Genomic DNA, 22,715 nt, shown 5'->3' on the forward strand with positions numbered 1-22,715 from the left:
GGTAACTGACTGACGACACTTCTGACACACAGCTGGAGTTGAATTTTTCCTGACAGTTTTATTCGTGAAGAAGTTCATGAGGTCACTGCTGAGAGCTGAAGGAACAGACGGAGACAGTACAGTCTTCTGTTTCAGTTCTGAATCAGACGGTTCTGCGTGATGTGTCAACACTGTGGAATAAACACGCAGAAGCGGGTTCCCTCCGGACCAGCAGGGGGCGCTGTCCGCGTCCGCCCGGGCCTGTTTAGCTGACTGTCATGGCGGCTCCCTGTTGCGAGTGTTCTTCACGGTGAAGTTTGAGTTCCGGGATGAGCTGAGAAGAGAAGCTGCCGTGTTTCAGGTAACGGAACAAACGGAACCGGAGATTCGGCTCAGCTTGTGTGGTGCAGCCGCCTGCGGTACCGTGCGATCAGGGAAAGAGACGAACTTCCGTCCACGTGGTGCTCGGAGCGATGCACCAGACTTCACTGAAAAATGTTGCATCGTAGCGCCGGCAGGTAAAATCTCACCGGAACAAACGGACATTTGGGCTATTTATGAAATGTTCGGTTCTGGTTCCAATCCGCCTTTAATTATAATTCACCACAGACCTTGTTTATACTGTTTCTTCACATATTCTCTACTTGTGCGGCGGTTAGTTGAACCAAATCCGGTTTAAATTCATGTTTAATGGGCGCATTTTTTTTATTATATAAGTTTATATATTTGTCAGAATTATTAAGTCTCTCGTTCGGCGTCTGTTTAATAAACCCAGTACCTTTGTTTACGTGGATATCTCCATTTATCCTGGTTCCCTTCGTCCGCTCTGATTGACTGCGTGCCGAACCTTATTTACAAAAAAGGCATTTTTATCATTTTTGTACTTTCAGCCCTTTTAAAGGAAAATGGAACTTCCCCTTTAGATTTGTTTGATATTTCATGTGAATTCGGCACCTGTGTGATCACACCAATCATCTCTCAGCAGTGTTTATGAAATGTAACATTTTAATGTAAATAAGCTGATTTTTTTTTTTTTTTTTTTTCTTTCATGTTTTAAAATTTCACAGTTTGATCAGAAACATCAGCTATTGATCAGGAACAGGAAACACTTCTGTCCACCTGTCTGTCTGCAGGGATGAATGTGATGTCATCAGTGATGCGGGGAGCCCGGAGGCTCATCCACACAGACCCCGCACTCCTCAGCCACTTCCTGTCTCCGCCCCTCCTCCGTCCTGCCCGGAGCTCCGCCCCTCTGCTCACCTGTCAACAGAACAGGAACTTCGCCCTCAAACAGGTGAGACCGAGTAACGACGTCAACATTAAAGCGTAAACTTTTCTTTGGTAAGTTTACGAGTCGCGGCGTTTATTTGGTCAGACGTTTTGTGTTTTATTGATCCGATCAAATGTGAACAGGAAACAGGAAACAAATAATAAGTTGTGTGTGCAGGGGAAAGGTCAAAGGAAAAATCAGAAGAGCCAGAAGGTCAAATCCAAAGTGGACAAACAGGAAGTGGAGATCAGACAGGGGATGACCGTGGCAGCACTGGCCGAGGCCATGGACAAAGACTTCGGTAAGAAACAACAGACGTCTGATCACTAAAGTTTTCTGTTTCTGATCGATAAAGTTTTCTGATCAATAAAGTTTTCTGTTTCAGATCACGTGTTGGAGGCTCTGCTGAACACCTCAGTGGATCTGGACTCTCTGGAACTGGACTCGGTTCTGGAGGAGCGGTGGATTAAGGAGGTGGTGACCCGATCAGGGATGAAGTTCCGGTGGGCCAAACTGAGCGCGACCAGAGAGCGACCAAACCGAGACGTCTACAGGAGGTAACGGGAAGTCTGACTCCAAACAAACCATTCAAGTACACCCCTAACGATCGCACACCGGCCAATCACAGCAACGACACACCGGCCAATCACAGCAACGACACACCGGCCAATCACAGCAACGACACACCGGCCAATCAGAATGTCTTAAATATCTGCAGTAGACTTTTACAAACTTTTCTTGACTTCGTGACTCTTTGTGGTTTGACCTGAGGATAAAGCTTTCTGTGACCTTTGACCTCAGACCGCCGGCAGACCCAGCCCTCCTGGTGTTTCGCCCCCCTGTGGTCACCATCATGGGTCACGTGGACCACGGTAAGACCACCCTGCTGGACAGTCTGAGGAAGAGCCAGATCGTGTCAACGGAGGCGGGAGGGATCACGCAGCACATCGGAGCCTTTCTGGGTAACAACACTCACCTGTATGAAATTTATCGACACAGCAGGTCACGAACAACAACAAGCAGACGGTAAACAGAGACGATCAGCTGATCATTCGGTCTGAAAGGTGTCACGAGAAAACATGTTTCCTCTGATCACCGAGGAAAGATTATCTTCTGAGAAGCTGATTCATTTATTGATTATCTGCTGCAGGCTCTGTGTTTTTCATTGATCTTTAGTGAAACATAATTTCTTCATATTTTAGATCACGTCCGTCATCGTGTTGGTTTGTGTTGACGATAAAGTTTTTCCTCGGGGTTCTTTTCTCCAGTCCAGCTGCAGTCGGGTGAGAGGATCACTTTCCTGGACACCCCGGGTCACGCAGCCTTCTCCTCCATGAGAGCCCGCGGAGCCAACGCCACCGACATCGTGATTCTGGTGGTGGCGGCCGACGACGGCGTCATGAACCAGACGGTTGAGTCGGTCGAGCACGCCAGGAGGGCCGGAGGTGGGAGCTGCACCTGCCAGTCACAGCTGAGGGCTGAAAACCAAATCTATTGTTTTTCCTTCTGTTTTGACTGTTTCTACTGTGTTTCAGTGCCGGTGATCGTGGCGGTGAATAAGTGTGATAAGCCTCAGGCCGACCCTCAGAGAGTCAAACAGGAGCTGCTCGCTCACGACATCGTCTGCGAGGAGTTCGGCGGAGACGTTCAGGCGATTCACATCTCGGCCCTCAAGGTGAACTGATTATCAACAATCAATAAGTAGAGAAACGAATGTGAACTGATGATGAATAAGTAGAGAAATAAAGAGCCTGAAATTCAAACCACAGACGGGCGCTCAGGTTTTTATTCTGCAGTGTGCTTAGTGCTGTTGATGGCATCTGTCCTCCCACAATGCATTGCACACAGGAGATTTATTGTTTGTTCAGTGTAACGGAGCTGATGATCACAGGCATGTCGATAAATGAAATGTATTCAGAGAAATAAACTCAGTCACTAAGCTGGAGGAGAAATAAACAAAGTATTAAATTTGTTAAATTGCTGATCTCGTTGTAAACTGATGATTTCATCGTGGCGGTTTCTAGGGTGACAACCTGCTGGCTCTGACTGAGGCAACGGTGGCGTTGGCGGAGGTTTTGGAGCTGAAGGCGGAGCCCAGCGGCCCCGTGGAGGGACTCGTCATCGAGAGCCGAACGGACAAAGGCAAAGGGTGAGTCAACCAGGCGATACGTAACTCTGGTTCTCTGAGTCTGAACCAATCAATCTGGTCTAGAACGTAACTCTGGTTCTCCCAGTGTTTCCAATATAGTTAGCATAACCAGTGGTGTCTCCTCAGTCCTGTAACGACAGCCATCGTCCAGCGGGGGACGCTGAAGCGAGGGTGTGTCCTGGTTGCGGGGAAGTGTTGGGCTAAAGTCCGCTTCCTGTTTGATGAGAATGGCCAGGTGGTGACGAAGGCGGAGCCAAGCGCAGCGGTGGAGGTGGTTGGCTGGAAGGAACTGCCGTCGGCTGGAGAGACCATCCTGGAGGTCGAGTCTGAGGTGAGCGCTGACCTCTCTGACCCCTGACCAGCTGACCTGGTCACATGGCCTTCAGAATAAAAGCCTGTGAGCGCTCTGGGTGACTCCCCTGCTGTTTTGTGCTCCTGCAGCAGCGAGCGAGGGAGGTGGTGGAGTGGAGGACTTACGAGGAGGAGCAGCAAAAGCTGCAGGAGGAGCAGAGCGCCATCGAGCTCAAACAGAAGGTGCACCTGGATGAGTACCACAGGGACAGGGAGGGGTTGACTCACCTGAGCTGGAGGCAGAGGAAGGCGGCTCTGTACCGGGCCAACAAGACCCGGTTCTCCCAGAGACCCAGCGAGAAGATGCAGAGCGGCCAGCCGAGCCTGCCGCTCATCATCAAAGGTACGCACACTGCCCGCCTCCGATCGGCTCCTCTCACCGATATCATCCTCATGTCTGACCTTTGACCTCCAGGTGACGTGGACGGCTCGGTGGAAACCATCCTGAACATCCTGGACAGCTACGACGCGCAGGAGCAGTGTCAGCTGGAGGTCGTCCACTTCGGGATCGGAGACGTCTCCGAAAACGACATCAACATGGCTGAAACGTTCGGAGGTAGGCGCGCCGGGTCGGCGGTCACAACCGGGTCGGTGGGTTTAGAGCGGTAAAGACTTTCAGCGAAACTCTTCTGGTCTTCAGGTTCCATCTACGGCTTCAACGTGGCGGCGAGCCGCCCGCTGCAGCAGCTGGCGGCGAAGAGAAGCGTCCCGCTGCGACTGCACGCCATCATCTACAAACTCATCGAGCAGCTGAAGGAGGAGCTCAGCGGCAAGCTGCCGGCGCGCATCTCCCACAACATCGTCGGTGAGTCACGTTCATCACTCGATCTGACCTCTGACCCCGTAGTCCGTCCTCTGAGGTCACCTGTTCACTGCAGGCAGTTTGATTAATTGGTTTCCGAGACCGATGAACAGTGCGAAGGTAGAAGTCGATCAGTAAAGTACGACGACATGAAGACACATTTCTCTCGACAGGTAACGTTCAGTCAGAATCATCTGTTGATGCACCTGTCCTGTCTAACAAACCGCTCCCTCTGTCCGTCTCACCTGTTGGCCCCTCCCCCTCTGGTCCAGGTGAGGCAACGGTCCTCGCCATGTTCGACGTTTCCGTGGGGAAGAAGAAGGTTCCTGTGGCTGGCTGCCGGGTCCAGAAAGGCCAGCTGGACCGGCAACTCAAGTTCAGACTGATCCGAGGACGGGACAGCATCTGGGAGGGTGAGTGAGACCGCACTGAACCCTGGTCCTGGACCCGAACCAATCAATCTGATTGATTTATTTAAGGTTAATCTATGAAACCCCAATGTTAGAGCCACGAAGAACATCTCAAACATAAAGGTGTTCAGAACCAGAACTCGTCTTTGCGTTCTTTGAATACAACTTGGTTGAAATGCACTTATTGTAAGTCGCTTTGGATAAAAGCGTCAGCTAAATGTAATGTAATACTTGATTGGGCTGCAGGTTCGATCAGTTATCAGCTGAAATAATTAATAATTAATCAAAAAGACGAACAGCTCAGGATCCAAACAGCCGACGTTCTCCTGACATTCCTGTTCTGGATCAGTGGAACCGGCGGTACTGATCACCTGCAGCTGTTTGTCGTTTGATTACATCATCAGTTTCTATTTTATGATGTTGCCGTGACGACACTGAGGTTCTCCTGACATTCTCAGGTTCTCTGGCAGCGCTGAAGCACCACAAAGACGAGGTCCAGACGGTGCGGACCGGGATGGAGTGCGGATTGTCGGCGGACGGCGACGTGGACTTCAGAGCCGGTGATGTCATAGTGTGTTTCGAGGAGCAGAAGGAGCCGCAGGTCACTTCCTGGGATCCCGGCTTCTGATGTCCCATCATGCTCCGCTGCCGGCGGAGCCTGAACTGAACGTTAACCAGATTATTTAAGTATTATTGTTGATAATAAATCGAGCCAACGTTTCATCCAGTTTCATCATTTAGAAGCGAAAAATCAAGCAAAGTGTTCAGACTTATGAAACTTTTAATCAGTTCAAACATTCCAAAACTCTTCGTTCTGATGGACCAAATCGTCAAAAAAACAAAAACACGGTGATGTCGCAGCCGTCGATCGATTTAAAACCACGTCCTGTGAATCAATCAGCCAATAATAGAAGAATATGGATCAATCTGAACTCGAGGTCCACTTCCTGCAGAGGACTCGACCACATCTCACCGTCTTCCTCCGCTGAGCAGGACAGGAAGTGGACCTTGAGTACCGGAGCATTTAAAAACAGCCTCCTGACCCGCTTCACTTCCTGCGGGTTTTGGCCGGTTTGGCGAGCAACGCCGGGTCGATCTGATCAGGACTCAGTCCTCTGACGGAGAAGAGCCGGGCGGCGCGCTCTGACAGCGTCCCCCCGCACTTCAACCCCCGAGACATCAGTTCCTCCTTCAGGATGTCCAGACCCAGAGACTCCAGCTGCTGGACTGAGGACACAGAGGACACATCCAGGTTCTGGTCTGCTGTCTCTGGGGATTTCTGGTCTGCTGTCTCTGGGGACTTCTGGTCTGCTGTCTCTGGGGACTTCTGGTCTGCTGTCTCTGGGGGCTTCTGGTCTCCTGTCTCTGAAGGCTTCTGGTCTCCTGTCTCTGAGGGCTTCTGGTCTCCTGTCTCTGGGGATTTCTGGTCTCCTGTCTCTGAGGGCTTCTGGTCTCCTGTCTCTGGGGATTTCTGGTCTCCTGTCTCTGGGGGCTTCTGGTCTCCTGTCTCTGGGGGCTTCTGGTCTCCTGTCTCTGGGGACTTCTGGTCTGCTGTCTCTGGGGGCTTCTGGTTTCTCTTTGTGGGGTTCTGGTTTCTCTTTGTGGGGTTCTGGTCTCTTTGTGGGGGCTTCTGGACCGCTGCAGGTCTGACTGTTGGACCAGCTGAGGACGAGCTGGAAGAGACAACCTTCATCAGACAAAATGTAGACATGGATCTGTGGATCTGGTCTTTCCTGGTCTTTACCTGCTGCCCGGCTCAGGCTCCTCCTCCTGTGTCGTCATGGTAACAGCAGTGGCTCCGCAGCTGGACGTGGACGGAGACTCTTGATCCTCCTCGTCGTCCTCTGAGCTCAGCAGCTCGTCCACCCCAGTCCTGTAACCATGATGTCAGGTTCAAACAACAGAAAAAGTACACGTGACAACAAGCCATTTGTTTCCCCGGCAACAGAAACCGACCAGAAGCCAGCCGCCGCCGTCTTCTTCGTCCTCTTGGTGGCCGGCTGCCCGCTCTGATCCCAGTTCGGTCTCTTGGCTGCAGAGACGTCGTCCACCTTCACCTGTCCACCGGAGGACGCCTGCAGACCTGCAACACACCTGCCGTTAGTGAAACGCCCGGTCGGGTCACATGACCAGCGTAAAGAAGGGGGCGGACCTTTGAGCACGGAGTCCTCGAGCCTCTCGGACAGGTCGTGGCACTGCTGCTGGTAGTGCGGGTCGGTGAACTGATGTTTGGGCTCCGTCAGCTTCCTCTGCAGACGCTCCAGCCGCCGCTGCTCCTTCTCCGCCTCGCGCTCCGCCTGCTTCTTCAGCCACTCCGCCATCCTGCACCACAGAAGAAGAAGAAGAGCGTCAGCGGCACGTTTCTACACGTCCACGGTGACGAACAGCAGCTCTTCAGGTGGTTATTCCGCGGCGTAACCTCGGCTCTCTGAAGACGCTCTTACTCTTTCTCGTGGTTGACGTCTCTGAGGCGTCGTCCGCTCAGATCTCTGCACGCCTCTCGGTTCGTCGTCTTCTCGATCTGAGCGCCGAGCGCTCGCAGCATCGAGCCGAACCCTGGAACACAATCCGTCAATCAATCCGTCAATCAATCTGTCAATCAACAAATCAGCAGGAACACAGATTGTAAACAAAGTTGGCCGCCACGTCCACCACTTCCTCTCGCCCCCACCCCTTGAACGTCACATAGCTTTCTTGACGGTGTCGGACTGTTGCGGCTGCTTGGTGTACGCTGATCACGTTCTTGCTGTCAGCCATCTTTAAAAACAGTGGGAACTGACCTCCTTTCCCTCCACAGAGGCGGGGCTCCAGGTGATAGACGGCTCCATGCTGCAGGGGATCCTCCAGATCCGACAGTCGACCGTTTTTGACCACGTAGAAGTCCTGACAGGAAACACACACACACACACATTGGGGAAAATGGAACCAACACAAACAGGAAATCGACAACGTTTCCGGAAGTAGACTCGTCCTGTAAAATAAATGTCCCGCTGATGTTCACCGTCTCTCTGACGTATCGGCACATTTATATCGATTATTAATCTCTTTTCAACCTTTTGAGGTCATCTCCTGCTGTTGAATCCGGTTTACCGTACAGAGCAGACCGTTTGTTTGCTTGTTTGTTTTTCCGTAGTAGCCTTTGGTGTCAGCGGTTGTTAGCGAACATTAGCACGTCGGCTAACCGTGACTCCGGGCTCAATTTAAACCGGGTACGGTGTGTTTTCTTCCTCGGCCCGGTGCCGCTACTCACCTGCTGCTGGACGAACCGTTCCAGAACGTCTCTGACCGCAGAACCAACGGGAAACACCGCGTTACAGAACCTCACGCTCGGAGCGACCACAAACACCTCCATGTTGGCGTCACGACGAAGGGTGCGCATGCGCTGCTCTCCTCTGCTGGGGGATAGATCAGACCGGCACATCCGGGAACTTTGGCCTTCGGAAACGTCCCCGCCCCCTTTTGGGGGAAACAAACGACTCTCTCCTTCGACTTCAATATAAAATATTATATAAATTATATATTTATATAAATTATATAAAATATTTTTAAAAAATAAAGTAGCGTTACAAAACCAATCCGTTGTAAACCACCGGATCAAAGTGACTTAAAATAGCAGCTCTATGTCTAGGTTTTATATTTCCACTCCACCTGCCATATAACATGCTGGATATATAAAACAGTTTAATTTGATCCCTCCTTAGTCCCTTCAGTCTTTCCTTCTTTAGAGTGAGAACCCTGCTATCAGGATCATTTTTTTTAGGACAAGACAGACAAACAAATCGGACATAAAAGTTCTTTACGTCATTGTTGGTGCAACTAACTACACAACAATTATTTCGGGCATAGCATTATTATTTAAACCGGCTAGTTTAAAGCAGAGGTTTGGAGAAAAGTCACAACTTCCCACGAATCTGCGTTGTGGTCAATGCAACGCAATGTCAATGTTTTCACCCAGAAAGGTGCGAGGTCATGAGAACCCACCTTGGATGACGAAATACAGGTCTGATCTATTCTGACGTCAGCACGTCAAGTCAGATCGGCGCCGCCTGGCTGTGGAAGTGACACGCAGCCAGAAGGATTCAAAGTTGGTAGAGTTCTTTAAAGTTTCAGATTTGATTTAAACATTAAGGATCTGTTAAAAACAAGCTGTGACAGGATGACGATAAACTTAATGTTTAAATCAAATCTGAAACTTTAAAGAACTCTACCAAGTTTTATTTCCTTTAAAATCGTCAATCTGAACAAATCGATATGGGATTACAGACCTATTGCTCTCTATCAGTAATATTTATCAGTAATATTTAGTATGACGTTTTCATGACTTTTGGACAACATACTATAGTATGACATTTTTTTCACATTTTGGACGACATACTATATAGTATGACATTTGTTATATATTTTGGACAACATACAGAGCTTTAACTTGTCACGCCGCAGAGCTTTAACCCTTTAAAAAAGCTGTTCTGTAAAATATTTTAAAACTTGTTTGAATCAGTAAACAAACATGAAACCTGTCTGTCCTGTTTGATTTACAGTTTCGGACTTTTATCTGTCATGTTTCAGAAAATAGTTTTCGAAGCTCTTGATGGAAACTGACGAAATGATTGATGGTCCATTTGGTCCAGGAAGACTTAATGATCTGTTTCTGTGGGCCAATCAGAGAGGAGAGATGAACAAACATTGAAGACGACGTGTCACTCACTCTACTTTAATACTTGAAGGAAAGACACTGCACTCTGAAGCAACAGTTGCTGCTGACATCATCCATCAACCAATCACATTACAGAATATCTTTGTTCACAGGTGGAACTTTAAACCTGTGATCGTAGAGATCAGACACAAACACAGTTATATCCAACAAGGACCTCTGACGGCCTTCACTCACAACTTTAAAATTAACTACAATTCAAAATCAGTGCAGATATTCATGGAGGTGAAACGCTATCGCTGCTCTAACATCAAAAGTCCTGCAGGTTGTCAGAAGTCTGAAGCATTCATTATCACAGCTGCTCCTGGTCTCTGCTGTGGGCGGAGCTTCAAACAGTTTACACATCGCTTGAAAGGTTCCGCTGAAGGATTCGTGATGAAGGTAAAAGTCTTTACATGTTCGGGAGGTCTGTGAGGATGAAGGTAGTCAAGTGTTGGCGGTCACCGGGACTGGACAGCCAGAGAACCGTCCAATATGGACACCAAAGTCAGTCAAACAGGAGGTTCTGGAGTTTTCAGGGTTCCTAGAACCTTCAGAAATCCATCAGGAACCTTTAGAAACCCATCAAGGACATTCTGAACCTTTTAAAACTTTAAATAACCTGAAAGAACGGCACACTTTGAATATTTAGAGATCTGTTAAAAACAAGCTGTGACAGGAATTCAACCCGCCACGGCACTGATCCGTCCTCCAAAACCTTGAGAGATCCAACAACTGTCAGGAACCCGGTACAACCTTTAAACATCGACCTACACCTTTCTACAAATAACACATTAAAGGAGGTCGGCAGGACCGTCAGAAGTTTATCCAAGAAAACATTAGAAGTCCATCAGAACTGTGAAGAAGCTGTAGAACCTTTGAAAACCCATCAAACATGTTCTGAACCGGTTAGACCTTTAAAGAACCTAAAATAACCTCTCAGTCCATCAGAACCTTTAGGAAACTGTCGGACCTCGTTAGAACCTTCAGAATTCTTTCAAACTATCAGATAAAAAAACATGTGATAGGAACCAGCACAAACATAATCCATCAGAACCAATTAGAACTCATTACAAGCTGTTTGGACCGGCCCGGAGCAGAACCATTAGAAGCCCTCTATGTGGCAGTAGGCCTCCAGCGAGGAGAAGACGATATACATCAACCACAGGCTGAAGAATAGGCTGGTGGTGAGGATCTTGGGGACCCGCGGGCCGCCGAGCTCCCCGCCGATCTCGGGCCGGCGGCGGTAGATGAGCACGGCGATGCAGATGAAGGCAAAGATGGTGAAGAGGGTGACGGAGAAGGCCAGTGTGCCTGGGTCGACCCGGAACTCCTCGCCCTGGGTGTAGTGGTAGATAGCGGCGATGGACCAGGCCACGCCGATGCCCAGGAAGACGTTGACGGCGTTACTTCCTGTCACGTTGCCGATGGACGCGTCGGCATATTGGTCCTGAATGGCTGATACTTTACTGGCAAAGGTGTCTGACGGAGAGAAGAGACGGGAAGTTAGAGATCAAAGTTCACCTGCTGTTGGGTTTTATTTTAGACTAACTGACGCGTTAACATCTTGAGTGTGAAGATAGTTCTAAAGATGTCATGGCGATGTCATCAGTGTAAGGACATACAACATTATAAACTTTTTAAACTGGAGGTGTGGAGTTGTTTAACGAACAGGGGGATTCTACTGAAGAGAAATTGTCCAGTTGCATGATGGGAAATGGACGATCAGTGGGTTTTTTGTTCAATCTGTCTCTCACAAGTAAAATTACTGAACTGAACACACTGCCATCTAGTGGTTGCTGCCTGAATTACCCTCCCTGTACAGTGCTGCCTCACAGTGTTGTTACCAGCAGTGTTGGAGGCACAAAGTTATAATAACAATAAAAATATGCTTTATTTCCTTTCATACATAGAATGGAGCTTGAAGTGCTTTACAGGAGAAGGTAAAAACAAAAACATATAAAATAGGATAATTCAGTTAGTAAGACGAGTTACCAATAAAACAAACTTGGAATAAAAACATAAAACTTTTATAAAAGTAAAATTTTTGTAAATTTTTGTAACAATTAGCAGCATCATAAATGTAAAAAGGTGTTGAACCAGTAAGAGTTGTCAGATAATTAACATTTTGCCAAATTGTTAATTTGTGTGAATTAAAATTTGATTCTGAAACAAGGGAACGTTTTTTTTCTCTGATCTGCTCAACAAAATACTTGAAAAGTTGTCAACCCATTGAACAAAAAAATCATTTGGACTGTTGAGCAGCTGAATTCCTATATCAGGCAAGAATGGGACAACATTTCACTTTCAAAACTCCAGAAACTTGTCTCCTCAGTTCCCAAACATTTACAGTGTTGTAAAAAGAAGAGGTGACCTTTTAAAAATGTGTTGCTGCCATCAAATTAAAAATGAGCGTTTATTTTTATGAAACTTTTTTTTTTGTGGAATTTTAATGTATTTATTCTACGTCTCAATAAATAAAGTGAGCCAAGTGTGAGTCAGACCTGGAACAGAAGTGCCTAACGCCACAAACACCACGGCAGTGACGGAGTCTTTAAGGCCGACGGTGCAGCCGAAGTGCGACGCCAGGTCTCCGATGAAGGCCGTCAGCAGGCCGATGACAGAGATAGAGATGACAAAGCAGGGCCAGCCGTTCCAGTAGTCGGTGGGAGGGACGAAGGCGAACAGGAGCTTCCAGAAGACGGTGAGGAAGTGCATGACATAGTCGAAACAGGAGGGCATTTTCTCCTCCCCACATTCACCATCATCATCATCATCATCACCTGGCGAGGACAGAGACAAGAGTCATGTTTACAGCTCTGGGACCATCAGCAGCTCTTCTACCTGTCCTCATGACACAGGTAAATGTACCTGAGTTGACCGTGACGGCCTCCACAAACTGCTCCCTCCAGCTGTTGGTCCCGATCAGCAGAGCCAGGTTGGTCTTCTTAATCAGCTTATCCACCGTGCTCTGAAACACAGCCGGGAACCATCTTTAAACCCCGCCCACCATCCTGTGACCATCCGCTGACCACTTCACAAACCCCGCCCACCCCGATGACGGTTACCAAACACAAACTGTTCCCACCTTGAACTCGTACGACTCCTCGATGATCACCTCCAGTCTGACGTGTTCGCCAAGCGTCGGTCGGCCCATCTCTGCGATCCTCCTCTCCTCCTCCTCCTTCTTTGTCAAAACATCCTCACCTGCTTCTGAGAGAGGGGGAGGGGGTTGGATGGATCGACGGTTGGATGGGTGATGTTTGGATGGTTGGTTGGATGTTTGGACGGATGGATGTTGGATGGATGTTGGATGGATGGGTGGATGGATGGACGGACGGATGAATGGATAGATGTTGGATGGTTGGATGTTGGATGGATGGTTGGATGGATGGTCGGATGGTTGGACAAATGGTTGGATGGATGGATGATGGCTGGATAGACAGACATACAGATAATGGACAAACCTGTGATGTTGATGATGGCAGAGGGGGCGGGGTTCTCTCGTCCCTGGACCTTCCTGTAGACGTCTCTACCTGAACAGGTGGACAAATAATAAAACCAAAACCAGAACCAGAGAGTCCAGAATCATCACTGTGACGGGCTCAGATAAACCAGACCCGAGTGATGTTTCACTGTGTTCACTTCCAACAGGTGCAGGTTAGTCTGAAGGAACTGCAGTAGAACTCTGATCCAGTAAATCTGTTCTGCCGAGTCAAGTGATCAGATGAGACTGAGACAGCAGTAAATACGAAGCTACAGCCAGCAGCAGGTTACATCATTTTCAGGAGAAAACAAAGTGTTTTTTTTTTAACTGTTTAAACACTGGACTAGATTTTATACTGATTTTGGAACTGGTTACAGGAATATTTTAGGACTGGTTTTAAACTGTTTTTTTGAGTGGTTTTGGAATGGACTTAGGACTTGTCTTGGACAGATTTTAAAACTGGACTTCGGACCAGTTTTAGACTGTTTTTGAGACTGGTTTTAAGACTTGTTTAAGACTTGTTTTAGGACTGATTTAATTCTGGTTTTAGGACTGGTTTTAGACTGGTTCTAAGACTGTTTTTTAAGACTGGATTTAGGGCTTGTTTTGGACTGGTTTAAGACTCAAATTAAACCAAACTCCATTATATTTGGCCCAAAAAATAATCACGTCCCCTGACTTTACATGTCTGGAAGAAACTTTTTTATAATTCCAGGATATTCCAGGAATTCTAAGTCCTGTAATGAAGAACTGTTGTGAACTATTTCCTGCTGGGAACCGTTACTGAAGAGACTCTGAAGAGGCTGAAACCAGTGAGCGTGTGGACTGATGTAAACCCACATGGATCCAGACAGAATATTTTGGTTCATTTCATATTTCCAGGTGTGTTGGTGACAAAGGAGAGGCAGGTGAGACGTTTCACTGTGACGTTAAAGTGCTGATGATCCAAACACTTAAAGCCAACATAAAGGCACAAAGAGGAGTCTTACCAAACTGCTGTTGGTCTGTGGAAAAGTCAGACAGGAAGCATTAATGAAGGCTCATCCAACAGTAATGAAATTATTTTAAAAAAGTGTTTGAGTTCACCGACCTGTCTTTACGAATCCACCTGAAAGAGCAGAAAATATGAAGTCAGTTTGTCATTAACACCAAAATCCAGACAATGCATGAATGTGGTTTTTACGACAGACAAAGAGGAAATGAAGCCAGCTTACCGACTTCCTGAAGCAACACAGCTGAAGAGAAGAAACAGACGAGAGAGACGTGAAGCAGAGAAACAGGAGCAGGTGAAATGATGGAAGGAGCTCAGATCCTCACAACTTATTACACTGATCATCTGGAGTTTCTTCAGCTTGAACATGACGGTCGATCAATAAGTTCAGAGAGTGTTCCTGAATGCAGCACAGTGATGCACACGAGCAGGAGGATCAACAACCTTCACGAGGAAGTATTCCAAATGTCGTCTCTTGATCAACATCAGCACCTAAGAACCAGCTAAACTCAACTCAACAGCTAACTATGCTAACATTCAGCTTTCAAAGCTGACAAATTGCTATTTTTGCTTAAAACCCCCAGATAAACTCAAGTTAACAGCTAACAACAATAACCACCTACTAACAAAGCTAACAAAAAGCAAATTGAGCTAAAAAAAAAACCCAGCTAATCTCAAGCTAACCACAAGCTAATAATGCTAACAATCCTCAGACGCCTCAGAAGGTCCCAGTTGAACTCGGTGTTGACAGACTGACTCTGGGGGACGAACCAATGCCAACAAAAAAAACACTTGGTGTCTCCTGGCCTGACGCACCTTCTTCGGTCTCGGACAGTGAAGCTAAGGGTCTCTGTTGACCATTTCCAGAGTTTGACCTAAAATCTGATGTTTCTCTGCTCCAGTTTCAGGTCCACGCTGAAATAACAAATGTTCTCGTACCAGTGGACGTAGAAACGTGTTGAACTCAGGTGCTGATTTTGATCAAGAGACGACACTTGGAATACTTCCTCATGAAGGTTGTTGATCCTCCTGCTCCGTGTGCATCACCGTGCTGCGTTCAGGAACACCCTCTTATTGATCTACCTCATCTGGACAAACTGTCCTTAACCTGGACTTCACATTGATCAACATGAAGCAGGACAAACATGTTGGTGGACAGTTACAAACCGTGTCCATGAACGCGTCTAATGGTTTAGTAGGTTGTTGTTAGTCTGTTCAGGGTTTTAATGTTAATTTTGGTGCAAAGTTGAACTAAAAATGTGAAATAAATTCAGTCGAATAAAAGTTTAATATGTCTGTCCAATAACAAGTCCAGACCTGTCGCAGGTGGTCCTAACCTGTCCTGATGTGTCCTCGTCTGTCCCAACCAGCCCGGACCGCTTCAGATGTCTTCAAACTTCCCATCAATTGTCCTCAAATGTCCAGACCTGCTTCAACTTGTCCCAGTTTGTCTTAACCTGTCCTACAGTACCCTGGTCTACCCAAACTGGTTTCAACATACAACACATCCTAACGAGCCCCCCAATGTGTCCTAGACCTTTGTCTCCCAAACCTGTCCAGACCTGTCCAGAAGGTCAAACAAATCCAACCGTCCTTAACAAGTCCAGGCCTCCTTCAGTCTGTCCTTACCTCTGTCAGCGGGTCATAACTAGTCTGTTATCTTATCTAAACCTTCTCAACCTGGGCTAAACCAACCAACCTGTCCTAGCCTTGTCCACATCTGTCCTAACCTTGTCCCGGCATATCCAGTTCTAGACCGTCCTTACCAACAGGACGCCAACTGACCAAGTCATGAAAGGGGGAGGAGCAGAGCAGCGGAAGCGAGAGCAAACGGAACAAAGACACAAAGACAGGTCAGAGGTCAGAGGTCAGAGGTCATCCGAGAGGTCACGGTGCCTCTTCGCACCTGTCCATTTCCTCCTGTTCCAGCACGGCTCCTGCAGCTCCACGTAGAAGCTGGCCTTCTTATCGTACTCGTCATGGTCAATTATTGTAACGGCTATCGTCTTCCTGTGGACGGGGTGGGGGGTGGGGGTTCAGAGGTCAGGGGTCATGCATTAGTTCACCAGCACACACATAGACTGACAGGTCGGAGTCACCATAGCAACAGGGAGACGAGTTCATCTCAGAGTCTGAGGTTAAAGTTACGATGAGCGCCGCTGAGAGGGTTCACGTGATTAAAGGGCACGTTCATCGTGACTTCAACTGTCAGATTCTGAACGAGGCTGAGGTCAAAGGTCATTAGTGATGGGGGCGGGGTCAGGGCACAGGAAGGCGACGCCCCCACCTTTCCTCTCACTCATCTCCAGCAGCCGAAGCTCTCCAATCTCTAGGAAGAAGTTCTTGTTTTTCTCGTACTCCTCGTCATCGACTATATTGATCCGAATGGTTTTGCTGAAAGAGAAGAAGAAGCAGAAGGAGCGGTTGCAGAGGGAGGCGTGAGCAGAGACATGACGGAGAGAAGAGACGCCGTGGTGCAGGAAGTAGCAACACATCAACATGGACAGAAACACTTCCTGGAATGAGGCCAACTTCCTGTTTCACCTATGACTCAAACTGCAGAGTTTAACAGTCGTGAATATGAAACTGTCTTTACGTCGTTAAAGGTGAATAAATACGGGAGAAGGAACCACAATGTCCTCGGTTAAACACCATTAACGGCATGAATTTAACCAGAACGTTCATGGCTGAAACGTTTTACTGCATTTAAGGTCACATCATTAAGTTATGCTGCACGACAGACCTGTCAATTAAACAGACACGCCCCCAAAAACACGTCCTTTTGAAGTTTATTTTATAATTAATAACGCGATTATTTTCAGATCGACCACCAGAAAACTAATAAGAAGGAGCGACTTTAACTAACAACACTGAGATAACTGGTGGAGAAATTTTATTGACTTTGTATTTCATGAGAGAAGTTGAATGGTAGTCTATGGAGACAGAGGCTTTTTGGAGCCGACCTCTAGTGGCGCTCGGTGGTATTGCAGCTTAAGGCACTTCTGCATCGGACTAAATTTTTAGACCTGGAAGCGACAAACACTTTTATACACAGTCTGTGGTATCAGAGATCTTCAGAGGCCTCCGTTTCTATCATTACGCTGTAAGAAGTCAGTCGACATGTGAGACGGCCAATCAGTGATGATGTCATGATTCCAACACGATGATGACACAGTTGGAAGGTTTGTTGCACCCGTTTGTTAGTTTTGCCTTTGAGTGTTGGAAGCTGCATGGTGTGTGTGTGTGTGTGTGTGTGTGTGTGTGTGTGTGTGTGTGTGTGTGTGTGTGTGTGTGTGTGTGTGTGTGTGTGTGTGTGTGTGTGTGTGTGTGTGTGTGTGTGTGTGTGTGTGTGCCAGCAGCGTGGAAACTCCATGTTTATTTAATATGAGCAGATTGATGGTTTGGAGGTTCAGGGACACAATATGTTTTCTACGATGTCACAGTTTTAGGATACTTTGAGCATTTTGGATGTTTGCTATAAATCAGCTAAAAATCTGAAGTAAACATCCAAATTCAATGTGAAATTTATTTATAAAAGGTTTTGAGGTAATGTGTGCTCTCTCCTGACATGATCTGTTCTGTGGTTTTAATCGATAAAAAAGAGAAAAATGTTAATGTTTGTTTAACTTCTAGAGTGATTTACAGCACAGACACAAGGAGTCAGACCATTGTCATTTTTAAAATAAGTTAATACATTTTTTAAAGAACCTATTTCGATGACTACATTTTTGACAATTTATACAAACCTACGCCTTTAATTTTTTACAGTAAATATGCAAAACTGTATCAACTCCTGTTTTATGATCACAGCAGCTGAAACGGAAAAAGTATTTAAATCAAAATACAAAACAGTTTTTAACACTAAACGGTGTCCAACTTTCAATTAGACTGAAGCAGCGAGGCAGCATGAGCAACATCAACAGGGTAGCAGGCTAAAGAGCTGAAAGGCAAACATGCTAAAGGGCTAATAGGGTAACAGGCTGACAGCATATACATTTGTAATTATTCTATTTCTTAGTTTGGTAAAAGAATCATAAAAAATATGTAGAAAATAACTGCTAATAATGTGATGTTGATTAAGAGAACTTTTTTTTAAAGCACAGAAGAATCCATCAATATTTAATCTGGATAACTGTTCATGCAGCTGATCTGAAGCCTGCTTTGATCCAGCAGGTGGTTTATGGGGACAGTTGGGTGCAGGCAGGTTTGCAGGGACCCTGTCACCATGTTGCAATAAATAGGAGTTGGAAGAGGCTGAAAATCTGCTCTGAGACACATAAGAACAACACAGAGGCTGTGATTTACTGTGAGTATAAAAGCACTGATTAGGGGAGCTGCTGGAACGACACGTTTTACAAGAGTCGGTCCGCCGTGGAGGGAAACAGGCAGCTGCTCAGATAAAAAATACGGTGAGGTTGGAGACGTGGCGGCCGGCCAGCAAGGCTGGCCAGCGGCGACCTCCCCCGGCGACGGCTGACAGAAACAGGCTGCAGGCATCTGTCTGCTTTATGGGCCGACGATGAGCAGCGTCCTGCTGAACACAGGACGGCCAAATAAGGAAGAGAGCGGCGTGATGTTTATCTGCTGACACATCGCGAGCCACGACGCCAGACATCTGAACCTCTGACTGAAAACCAGTCGCACTGAACACAATGATCTCTGAAGACTCCGTGAGCAGACATCCACCCATCCAACATCCAACCATCCAACAAACACCCCCCCCCATCCAACCTAGAAAATAGAATAGAATAGAATAGAATAGAATAGAATAGAATAGAATAGAATAGAATAGAATAGAATAGAATAGAATAGAATAGAATAGAATAGAAACAGAAAGGCTCTGGTGTCATTAACTGGCAGTAAGGGAGTCTGTTTCAGTTCTCCTGCGGAAAACCTGACTGCATGCCAGGTCTGTCAATCAAACGGCCCTGCCCCCAAACATATCTGTGTTAGAGTCCTAACATGTAATGAATGATAAATTATTTCCAGAAGGACCAGAACACTGATCAGAAGGAGGGAATTTATCTAATGACACCATGATGACTTGTGGAAAACATTTACTGACTTTGTATTTCAGGAGAGAACTTGATGCTTTTTCGTCGGGAGTCTATTGGAGACAGCCCCTAGTGGTCCTCAGTGGTACTGCACTTTAAGGCTTTGGCTGTACTTGTTGGACCTGGGAGCTGCGTTCACTTTTATTTACACACTGTGAACACACTTCATTATTTTCATTTCATGACAATCAGCACTGGAGATTTGTAAAGAAGATTTATACTTACAAGATCTCATCGTTCTCAAACTCCAGGACTCCGTGTGTGTCCTCAAAGTCCTCGCCGCCCCCTTTAGCCGTCCCCTCGATGGTTTTGTACGGCACCACCACAACACCACGAGCTCCCGAGGTCCGGCTCACCTTCACCTCCATCACCCCAACGCTCTCGCTCACGGTCACCACGGGCTCCTCGAACGTAAAGATCCCAGCGTGGTCGTCGTCGAAGATGGTGACGGTGGCTGTGCACGGCAAACCTAAACCTGCGACGGCATCCAGGTGGTTCGCCTGGCGGCCGTTTGAACCCGCTTCCTCAACTACGACTTTCACATTGCTGAGGTGAACCAGGAAATGTTCGTCCTCCTCAAAGATATCGTCATCGATAATGTTGATACGGATTTCCTTCTCGCTCTCGCCTGGTTTGAACACAACAGTTCCTTCGGTGAACTGGTAATCTGAGCCGGCGTTTGCGGTGCCGTCTTCAGTCTGGTAATCCACCGAGACGATGCTCGTTAGGTCTCCGCCACGACGGACGACATTCAGCGCCACACTGCCGCAGTTCTCCAGACACTGGTAGGTGCCTGGGTCGAAGAATACTTTGGAGGAGAAGGTGTTGGCCGACGCCTCGGAGCAGACGTCATGCTGGGTGGCTCTCTTGGCTTGGTCAGCGGCGTGCTTCTTCAGGATGTTACCTGCTCCTGTCATGATGCGGGTCGCCTGACAGCGGTAGAAGGCCCGGCTCTTCTGTTGTTGGGTTAAAACTTGGTAATTGGCGAGCTCCATCAGCTGCTCCATCTCCTTCTCCGGGTGCTTCTGCTTCAGCTCCTTCAGGATCCTCGCCACCTCCCTGCGAGCCTCCTCCTCTTCCAGCTCCTTCACCTCAAGCCCCGCTTCTCGGTCCACGAACTCCTCTCCGTAAGAGTTGAGCATTTTGCCGTCCATTTCGATGTCGACCTTCGAGGGAAGCTGTGGTTCACCTTCAGTTTCAATGATCATTCCTTTCTGCTTCCCGGCTCTGTACCGTTTGTACATGTATTTGTAGAACAGGAGTCTACGGTCGGCCACGTAAGCTAATCCAACAAAGATGGGGAAGAAGAAGAGCGTGACAAGCCCCTCCCAGATCTCAACCACACCTGGAGAGATGACAGCCAGGATCAGGTAAAGCCAGGTGTACGCAAACACGCTCCAGGTGGCGGTGATGAAGAACACCCGCAGGTGCTTCACCTTCCGGGTCTCTCCTTCGGGGATGACGGACACACACAGGCCGATGATGACGAACATGTTGAAGGCGGCACTCCCAACGATGGTGTTGGGGCCGAGCTCACCGGCATTGAAGTTGTGACCACAAACTTCCACGACTGACAGGAGGATTTCTGGGGCGGATGAACCCAGCGCCATCAGGGTCAGGTTGGACACCGTCTCGTTCCAGATGCGCACTGTCGTGGTGATCTTCTCTCCGTTGGGTTTCTTGATGGTGATCTGTCTTTCCTGGGAAGTGATGACCTCAATGGAAGCCATGAAGCGATCGGCGATGATGGAGACACCCAGGAACATGTACGCCAACCCCACAAAGTAAATGGCGGCTCTGGCGATACGGTCGGGGAAGGCCGGGTTGAGCGGCTTCCACACCGGCAGGATAACACCCTCGATGCACTCGGTGCTCCCCCCACATTTGGTGTGGTTGCGGACCGTGTCGTTGGACTTGAGGGTCAGAGTAGAGCCTCCTGCTGCTGAAAATGTAAACTCTGTTGAGATGACAGTCATTAAGAAAAGCAGCTGACAGGTGGAGAACCGCGACGAGGTCCCGGCTCGGTTCATGGTGAAGCTTCAGCTCCCGTAAACCTGCAAGGCACAGAAAGAGTCCTCAAAAAGAGTATTTTCATCACGTTTGAAACTGGACGACAGCCCTGCAACAAATTCAGACTACTCCTAAAATGTATTTTCTCTTAGAGGGTTTCTTTCAGTTCGAGGCCACCTACGAGACAACCTCATTTAATGTGAATATTATTTATTGAAGACACAGTTTCAGATTAGCCTGACTCACGTTTAGTCCAAATCTACGATAATCCTGACCTGGGGTGAAACTTTTAACCGACGTGACAGAGCCCAGCAGTCATCAGGGACCAGCCCAGTAATACACCCGCCCATCCACTAGGAGGTAGCATGTCTTGGACACGCCTGGATGTGTTAAAAACATGAATGTAAATGGAGGCAGGTCACATGTGATGTGATAAACTTGTGTCAACGGAGGAAATGACAAGTAGGATGGATGTCGTACTCTGTTGTACGAGGGGGAGGGGGGTTTCCTTGAACTGCAATACCACCAAGTGCCACTAGAGGTTGGCTCCATAAATTAGCTCCAGGATTAGTTATGATTTTGAGTTGGTTTCATGTTGGAAAACTGTATGTTTTATAAAAAATAAATACTATTTCGACCCATGCCTTAGACCAATTTAATTTATTTGCTTTATTCTCAAAGTTTACAAAGGCAGAAGGCATGCTGGGAAATGAAATACAAACACAAAATCTGGTGTGTGTGAAACTGTCATGATAAAATTCTCTGCAGCTTTTTGACAGATTTTCAGGCACAGATTTGTCGCATCATTTGACAAACAAACGATCAGTTCTTATCAAATACCATTTATGTGAGAGTCACACAAACATCAAAAACCGTACAAGTGGTTTTTAAACATTAAAACTGAGGTCACGTCCTGTCAGCTGACTGATTTTTATGAAAAGATAAACTGTTAAAACCCAAAACTGCACAAAAATAATTTCCTGATTGTATTTAGAAGTTAAGTTTAGAGAGACAATTTTTATTTTTTATAGTTGGAAATCAATGATCTGATTTATATCAGAGTTCCTGAAAAGTAATTAATTTTAAACAATAAAATAATAATAAAAATATCCCTCTGCTATTAAACACACTGTAACTGTACTTCCACACAATCATAGTATTGAAATGTACAACAACATTATCATCAGACTGCTGCAGAGAAGCGTCGGTATAAATCAGAAACCTACCGTCACTCAAACCGTTTCAGGACTCTTTTTTTTGTTGTTGTTGTAAAAGATCAGAATCTCCAGAAAAAGCTGAGCAGCGTTTTCATCGTGGAGCAGAAACCCGGAGAGCGACCAGTCTGCTTCTCCTCCGGCAGAGAGAGTCTGTCAGACGCTGAGGAGACGAGAAACAGAAGCAGCAGCCCTGAAGCACCACCCGCCTCCACCTCCACCTCCCTCCGCCCATCTCCGCCTCTCTCCATCAACACTCAGAGCAACATGTGATCCTCAGCGCCCAACACGAGACACCAGATCTGTTT

General features: G+C 47.2%; 3 protein-coding genes across 3 annotated transcripts; 1 reads left to right on the plus strand and 2 right to left on the minus strand.

The window, feature by feature from the left end:
• Window positions 1-142: 142 nt before the first annotated feature.
• Window positions 143-5,682, plus strand: mtif2 (mitochondrial translational initiation factor 2). The gene is given in 15 exon segments (XM_069722023.1): window positions 143-243; window positions 245-497; window positions 1,113-1,273; window positions 1,427-1,550; window positions 1,635-1,806; window positions 2,051-2,211; window positions 2,518-2,694; window positions 2,785-2,924; window positions 3,274-3,398; window positions 3,525-3,729; window positions 3,840-4,092; window positions 4,165-4,305; window positions 4,390-4,554; window positions 4,824-4,964; window positions 5,420-5,682. Coding segments are annotated over 15 exon segments (2,472 nt in total). The 5' UTR covers window positions 143-159; the 3' UTR covers window positions 5,590-5,682.
• A 42-nt stretch (window positions 5,683-5,724) lies between these two features.
• sde2 (SDE2 telomere maintenance homolog (S. pombe)) lies at window positions 5,725-8,337 on the minus strand. Its single transcript, XM_069722024.1, has 7 exons — window positions 8,212-8,337; window positions 7,742-7,844; window positions 7,406-7,517; window positions 7,114-7,283; window positions 6,918-7,044; window positions 6,706-6,834; window positions 5,725-6,634 (listed from the first exon to the last, which is right to left on the minus strand). Exons 1-7 carry the CDS (start codon window positions 8,311-8,313, stop codon window positions 6,010-6,012), a joined length of 1,368 nt encoding a protein of 455 aa, XP_069578125.1. The 5' UTR covers window positions 8,314-8,337; the 3' UTR covers window positions 5,725-6,009.
• A 1,334-nt stretch (window positions 8,338-9,671) lies between these two features.
• Window positions 9,672-22,480, minus strand: LOC138634855 (sodium/calcium exchanger 1-like). Its single transcript, XM_069722042.1, has 11 exons — window positions 22,420-22,480; window positions 19,409-21,237; window positions 16,417-16,523; window positions 14,353-14,373; window positions 14,229-14,246; window positions 14,128-14,142; window positions 13,119-13,187; window positions 12,740-12,864; window positions 12,523-12,622; window positions 12,156-12,434; window positions 9,672-11,133 (listed from the first exon to the last, which is right to left on the minus strand). The coding sequence occupies exons 2-11, from the start codon at window positions 21,211-21,213 to the stop codon at window positions 10,757-10,759; spliced, it is 2,916 nt and encodes a 971-aa protein (XP_069578143.1). The 5' UTR covers window positions 21,214-21,237; window positions 22,420-22,480; the 3' UTR covers window positions 9,672-10,756.
• Window positions 22,481-22,715: the final 235 nt, after the last annotated feature.

This window comes from Brachyistius frenatus, unplaced genomic scaffold, assembly GCF_029030835.1.
Source record: "Brachyistius frenatus isolate BFR_SWC_R1_liver_20210118 unplaced genomic scaffold, ASM2903083v1 Contig_281, whole genome shotgun sequence".
Taxonomy (NCBI): Eukaryota; Metazoa; Chordata; class Actinopteri; family Embiotocidae; genus Brachyistius; species Brachyistius frenatus.